Consider the following 7,824-nt stretch of genomic DNA (forward strand, 5'->3'; position numbering starts at 1 on the left):
CCATTATTAAAATACAAAGTTTCATACAGAAAAATTCATTTTAATGCAATTGACTTTAAGATGTTTGCAACTGCTTTTCTAATCTCTATATATCTGATTATTACTAGTCACAGTTGGTTACTTTCTGAGCTCCTTGGTATCTGAGCATGGATATAAAGTTGTCAGGTAGATTTCAATGGTAATGTTTTTCACATCTACTGATTATTAAGGAGCAAATTTTTATGCCTTGATGAATTATTTTTTTAATCATTTAAAATTTTTAATAACTACATGATTAGAAGAAGCATTTCACTATAGCTTTAACATATTCAGTTATAAAATCATTTTTAAAAAGAAAAAAACAGGGCGTATGCCTTTAATCCCAGCACTTGGGAGGCAGGTGGGTCTTTGTGAAAATCAGGCCAGCTGGGGCTACAAGGAGAGAGAGAGAGAGAGAGAGAGAGAGAGAGAGAGAGAGAGAGAGATTTTTTTTTAACTTTAGAGCTTTATTGTGCAACAGGGAGGGCCATGCTTGCGTCCATCCACTCCCAAACTTTTTTTTTTTTTTGGTCTTTTTGAGACAGGGTCTCCCTGTAGCCCCAGCTGACCTGGAACTCGCTATGTAGACCAGGCTGGCTTCAAACTCACAGAGATCAGCCTGCCTCTGCCTCCCAAGTGCTGGGATTAAAGGCGTGTGCCACCATGCCTGGCCCAAACTTTTAAATTGTTATTTCTGAGGTTCCTGGTAACCCCCTTATGATCTCCACATAGACTTTTAAAGACAATATAGCCAGAAAAACTCATTTAAACACAGACAACATTATTTACATAATTCATTTTACACATTGACAGTAAAAATTATAGAAGAGTTTATCACTAAACTAACTTTATTTGTTCCCTTCTTAAATGCCTACAAAATATCTTCACTATCTTGATGACTTCTTATTCTTAATTTTTGGCTTTTCTGCACATATAAATTTATATGCTAGGTGTAGTGTGTAATGCTTATAATCCTAGCACTTGGGTCATCAAGGCAAGACTGCCACAAACTTGAGGCCAGCCTGGACTACAAAGTGTGACTTTGTCTGAAAATAAAACCCTATAAAATATAAACTTATTTTTTAATAGTCTTATGCACTTGAGCTTGATTAATAGTGATAATGGAGAACTACTCAGGGTCCTGATTTTTATAATAGGCCAAGATTTTATTACCACATTGTCTGTTAATGTTTAATTAAATTTCTGGTGTTTTAAGTATTTTAATGTGTAGCCATTTAAAATCATAACTATAGTATTAATTTCCTAGGAAAATTATTTGATTGATAGTCTGTTCAAGTAGACATCTATGACCACCTTTTAGAATGATCCAAAATACTGAATGAATTGATTCTGAATTGGTTGTTTGGACTTCTGTTTAAGTAACTTACCAGTGCACAGCAGATACAAATGCAATTTCCTCTTAGTTGTATTAGTCTTTAGCCTTTTGTGGCCTGCTATTTTATTCTGCTTTCTATTCTGAAAGAGTTCAGCCTTTGTTCATTAATCTTGGGAAACAGTTGTGCAACATGCCTTGACATTAAGTGGGACATCTAAAATTAGTCCTGCTACAATCAGTGGTTGCATACAAGGTTCCAGTAGTTTGTGGCAGGTGTTAAGTGGATATTGCAAAGTTAGAAGGAACTCCAAAGAAAAAAGTAAGTGGTTTATCTTATGTGTATGTATGTCCGTGTACTTACTTAAATATATAATTAAAAAGTCTTTTTATTAAACAGCTGAACAAACTAAAACTGTTCATATGCTATATAAAACATCTTTGCTTATACAATTTGCAGTTTAATCAATCATTTCAGAAGAAAAAAACATGAAAAGCTTGATAATCATTTTTCTGCATATTTGTTTTGCTTTGTAAATGAATATATTCTGTTTACTCCAAGTCAATGACTTCTCTTTCTCTTTCTCTTTCTCTTCAGGGTTTATATAAAGCTATTCACAAAAATGGCATCCTGGTTATATGAATGTCTTTTCGAAGCTGAACTTGCACAATATTATCCTCATTTTACTGCACTTGGCTTTCAGAAAATAGATGAATTAGCCAAGGTTACAATGAAGGACTATTCCAGATTGGGAGTCCATGACATGAACGACCGAAAACGTCTCTTCCAACTCATCAAAATCATTAAGATTATGCAGGAGGAAGACAAAGCAATCAGTGCAGAGCCTCCTGCTCAGACAAGCAGCCTATACACCAAGCCACAGGAACTTAGATCTGGCCCCCGCAGACAACTGCATTTTGATTCTCCTGCTGACAGCAAAGACAGAACTTCCAGAAATGAAATGTGCAGTTCATCAGATTTCTCTGTACATGAAGAGAAGCCCACTTACCTGAAAGTTCTCAAAAATATGCTTCCAGATGATTCCCAGTACCATACAAAAATAGGAATCCTAAATGCCTCTGCTGCTGATGCTTGTATCCAAACAGAAACTAACACTCTACTATTTTCATCAAATTACTTTTCTCCAAAACTAGGAAATTATGATATTCCCATTATTCAGAGAGTCTCTCATATTTCAGGGTATAACTATGGAATCCCTCATTCTTGTGTCAGGTAATAATTTATTTTCATTTGGGTGGGGAGGTGGGAGATAGCCCAAAACAAACACAGATCACTCCTTCATGACCAGAGGAGTGCAACTATTCTTTATTTATAGTAAATGACTATAACACAAAAATGATAGTAAACAAGTTTTGCATTAATAATAGCAATAATTGGATTGGGGCAAATTACCGAGAAACTGGAACTTTCCAGATGGGAAAAAGATGATACTGTTTATATGCATCAAACAGCTGCTGCTTGCCAGGATCTGTTCTTACTCCTCTAGCAGACTTAGTTCTATTACTTATTATAGTGCAACGTGATACATCTAGTACATTCATGAAAGTGAAATAGTTAACCTACCTTCTACAATGGAAAAAAAAATCACACAGTTCACAGGAATTTTTTTTTAGGGCTATCAAATTTACTTATACCAACCAGATGACATACAACTTAGTTAAAAGCAAAGAGTAGGTAGTTAAGTAGGTCTTTGAGCAATTAGGTCATCTGCACACATTGAATTATGATTCTGATTTTGACTGCTAACTTTTTTTTTTTAACCAAGTTCTAGAAAAACATGATTTTGGTGATTACAAAGAGTAAGACCTGGGACCGGAGATATGGTCAGTACTTAAGAGCACTGGCTGCTCTTGCAAAGGACCAGGGTTTGATTCCTAGCACCTACATGGTTTCCAACAACCATCCCTAACTAGTTCCAGGAGATCAAATGCCCTTTTCTGACTTCTGCAGGCATTGCACGACATGGGTGCACTTAAACACATACAAACAATATACTCATACACATAAAATAAAAATAATATATTTTTTTAAAGAGTAAGACCTTTTGGTGGAGGTTAGAGGTTGTGAGTCAGAATGACAATCAGCTATTTTCACCTAATGATTCAAGATGAAATTTGAAATAAGATTCCCAAGAGGTAAAATACTGAGTAATCCTTAAGGCTGAAAATGATGTTATAGAAAAAATCGAGTAATCCCTAATACTGAGAATGATATCATAGAAAATATGTTCTTTTAAAAATATATTGCTTGTTATATTATTTTAAAAGTAATATATGTAGCTGGGCATGGTGGCGTATGTCTTTAATCCCAGCACTCAGAAGGCAGAGGTAGGTAGATCTTTGTGAGATCAAGGCCAGCCTGGTCAACATGGTGAGTTCCAGACCAGCTATGGCTATAGAGAAACTGTTTCAAAAAACTAAACAAGCTTACCTCCGTGGGCATTGCATGACACAGGTGCATTTACATACATGTAGGAAATACGCTCATACACATAAAATAATAAATAAAAAATATTAAAAAAAACTAAACAAAAACAAAAAATTTTCAAGTAATATATGAGCTAGAGGAAAATAAAATTCATTCTTGAGATATATTTTCTTTTTTAAACTGCTGTTAGACATACCTTAAGATAAAGTATATCTGGTCTTATTTCATGATCAATTCTTTTTTTTTTGGGGGGGGGGTCTTTTGAAACAGGGTCTCCCTGTAGCTCCAGCTATCCTGGAACTCACTATGTAGACCAGGCTGGCTTTGAACTCACAGAGATCCACCTGCCTCTGCCTCCCCAGTGCTGGGACTAAAGGCGTGCACCACCACACCCAGCATGATCAATTCTTTACTGCCCCAAACTAGAGGACTTAGTTTTATAGGTGAAAGCACCTGTGCTAATTATGATCCTGATTTTGACCGCTAACTTTTTTTAAAAATACATAATGAATTTTATAGTTTTTAGGGGAAAAAATTGCTCTAGCAGAGCACAGAACATTTAGTACTGTTTTTCTTTTAATTGTAGATTGTTTCATGACTGAAGGCCAGGATAGTTGCTGTCCTGTTGACTATTTTAGTGGTAAAAGAGCAAATTTTTTTTTGACTACTATCTTACTGAACAACACATAAAAATGTTAGAATTATTATAAATAAAAATACCACTTTTCACTATTTAACACATCCTTAGAAGACATATATTTTAGTTTACATATTGCCATTACCTTTACTTGACATATATTAAGTAATATCTGCTATATCTGACTCTAAGGGAGTTAGGATATCTGAAGGCTTTTAGATGTCAGGGAGCAACATGAATGAGATGACAGGCAAACTACCATTTGTGCCAGGCATGGTGTATATGAGTTCAAGCCAGTCTTTGCTACAAGTGAGTCTCAAGCTTTGTTTGAAAACCAAACAAACCAAAAAGTACCCATTAGGAAAACAGCATGCTTTCCTTTGCCCTTTGGTTTTTCGTTTTGTTTTGTTTTATTTTGTTTTTGGTCTTTGAGACAGGGTCTCCCTGTAGCTGTAGCTGGCCTGGAACTCAATATGTAGACATGGCTGACCTTGAACTCAGAGACATCTGCCTGCCCCTGCCTCCTGAGTGCTGGGATTAAAGGCATGCACCACCAGGCTGGGCTAAGGGGGCTATCAAATTTTAAAGTGTAAAGGAGGGAATAATTTGTTTTGTGAAGGCATTCTTCTACGTGGACCCAAACTACTTGACAAAAAACACCTACTTTCGGGGCTGGAGAGATGGCTCAGCAGTTAAGAACACTGGTTGTTCTTGCAGAAGACCTGATTTCGAATCCCAGCACCCACATGGCAGCTAACAATCTGTAACTCCAGTCCCAGGGGATCTGACAGCTTCTTCTGACCTCCATGGGTATTGCACGACATGGGTACACTTACCTACATGCAGGCAATATACACATACACATAAAATAAAAATAATAAAAATTTTTTGAAAAACACATATTTGCTGGGCGTGGTGGCCGACGCCTTTAATCCCAGCACTCAGGAGGCAGAAGGAGGCAGATCTCTGTGAGTTCAAGGCTAGCCTGGTCTACACAGCGAGTTCCAGGACAGCTGGGGCTACAGGGAGACCCTGTCTCAAAAAGACCAAAAAAAGAAAAAACAAAAAACCCACATACTTTCAAGAATCTTATTTTCTTGCTGTCTAGTTTTAGAGGATTTTCTACATGAGTGGTTAGTTCTTAGATACACATGCCACCATAAGACTCAGTAAGAAAACCTGATGAATTTTGTATCCTTAACCCAAGAAATACAGCTTCAAATGTTGGGTGTTAGGCTCAAGTAGTTCAGTAAAGCCAGTGAAAGAGTGCATTGAATAGGAGGTTGGGTTATTAGTAGACAGGACCAGTTGTAAAATCCTACTGAGAAGAAGAAATACATGATTATGTTCTTACAAATGAATAAATTCGTATGAGGATGAGGCAAAACAGAAGTAAGGGAGGCTGGAGAGTTGGCTCAGTTGGTAGTGCTTGCCATGCAAGCACAAAAACTTGAATTTGATCCCCAGCACATGTAAAAAAACCAGTGTGGTAGTACATGCTCATCATCTCAGTACTGAGGAGGCAGAGGCAGGTGGATTCTTGAGGCTTGCTGGCTACCCAGCCTCACCAAATCAGTGAACCTAGATCCCAGTGTGAAATCCTTCTCAAAAAACAAGATGGACAGCTTCTAAGGAGGAGTGACACCTCAGGTTGTGCCCTGACCTCCACATGCATGTGTGTACACACTTGTACTGGCACACACACACACAAGAAAAACAAAGAAACAGGACAAAGGGCAGAGCTGCAAGTACCTATGAGGAATAGGAGGAAAAGTACATTGGAACCTACTACCTAATCCAAGTTCTAGTAAACCTCAGGATGGAAAAGAGAATGTAGGATTGGGGGATGCAGTTCAGTTGGAGTGCTTACTTAGCATGCATTAAAACCATGGTTTTGTCCCCTAGCATTTATTACTGGGTGTTGTGCATGCCATTAATCCCAGCACTCAGGAAGCAGAGGCAGGTGGATCTCTGAGATTAAGGCCAGCCTGGTCTATATAGTGAGTTCCAGGCCAACTGGGGCTACAGGGAGACCCTGTCTCAAAAAAGACAAAAGTTAAAAATTAGGAAAAACCCAGCATAAAGCATATACCATTAGGACATTAGGAGACCACAAGTCTTAGAGCTAAAATAACTGAGAATTTTGTTATTTAGTGGGGCTCCCCGCTTCTTTTTGTGGTAGAGTGATGAATAAGGTGGTGTAGGGATAGAGGTGGAAGTAGTCAGGATTGCTGATAGAAGAGCTTTCTCATTGTTACATTGTTGGCATTTAAATGTGTAATTGTTTAAAATAAGCTTGCCATGATAGCACAGGTCTGAAACACCAACACACAAGATGTAGAGACAAGAAGAATATGAGTTTCAGGCTAGTCTGAACTGCATAGTGAGACCCTGTCCCAAATAAAGTGATATAGCCTGACTGTAGTGGTACACATCTGTAATCCCAGCACTTGGGAGGCTGAAGCAGGAAGATTGTATGTTTAAGTCCAACCTGGGCTACATAGCAAGTCCCAGACCAGCTTGAGCTATAAAGTAAAACCCTATCTCAAAAACAAAACCAACCAACCAAAGAAAACCAAAAAATTATATTAAATATATTCAAAATGTACTGACTGACACTTTGACCATTTAAGTAACCTTATACTATTATTTAAAAATTAAAGTCTGTTTGTAAACATATATTAGACAGAACAACTCAGAGAATCCTTGGACTGACATGGAGAAAATCAGAGTTTGTGTTCGCAAACGGCCTTTAGGTGTAAGGGAAGTACGTCGTGGAGAAATTAATATTATTACTGTAGAAGATAAAGAAACTCTACTTGTACATGAAAAAAAAGAAGCAGTTGACCTCACACAATATATTCTTCAGGTATGATCCTTTACTTTTGTATTTGAAATTAATATCAGGTATATCATTTTCTGCTTTCTGTTTAAATGGTAATATACAAATTCTAAAATCCAGTTTCTCATTCAGGTGTTGATATTCTTTTTTTTAATATTTTATTTATTTATTTATTATTATTATTGGGTGGTTTGGTTTTTTTTTTTTTTTTTGGAAAGGGTCTCCCTTTTTCCCCCGCTGGCCTGGAACTCACTATGGAGACCAGGCTGGACTTGAACTCACAGAGATTCACCCACCTCTACCTCCCGAGTGCTGGGACAACAGGCCTGAGCCACCAGGCCCAGTTCTATTATTATTATTTTTTATGTGTATGAGTGTATTGCTTGCATGTATATGAGTGGACCCATGTTGTACAATGCTGCAGAGGTCAGAAGAGGGCTTAGGAGTCCCCTGGAACTGGAGTTAAGGATGGTTCGTAGCCGCCATGTGGGTGCTGGGAATCAAACCTGGGTCCTCTGCAAGAGCCATCTCTCCAGCCCCTGATA

The 7,824-nt window shown here is 37.6% G+C and overlaps 1 protein-coding gene across 1 annotated transcript in view; it reads left to right on the forward strand.

Annotated features, from left to right (window-relative positions):
* Kif24 (kinesin family member 24) overlaps nucleotides 1–7,824 on the forward strand; it is an 81,598-nt gene that overhangs the window by 33,252 nt on the left and 40,522 nt on the right. Inside the window, exons 2-3 of the mRNA XM_029568002.1 lie at nucleotides 1,950–2,585; nucleotides 7,123–7,306. Coding sequence (XP_029423862.1) covers nucleotides 1,975–2,585; nucleotides 7,123–7,306 — 795 coding nt within the window. The 5' untranslated portion in view covers nucleotides 1,950–1,974. The remainder of the gene's footprint in view (nucleotides 1–1,949; nucleotides 2,586–7,122; nucleotides 7,307–7,824) is intronic.

Source organism: Nannospalax galili, unplaced genomic scaffold (assembly GCF_000622305.1).
Source record: "Nannospalax galili isolate Female #2095 unplaced genomic scaffold, S.galili_v1.0 scaffold341, whole genome shotgun sequence".
Taxonomy (NCBI): domain Eukaryota; kingdom Metazoa; phylum Chordata; class Mammalia; order Rodentia; family Spalacidae; genus Nannospalax; species Nannospalax galili.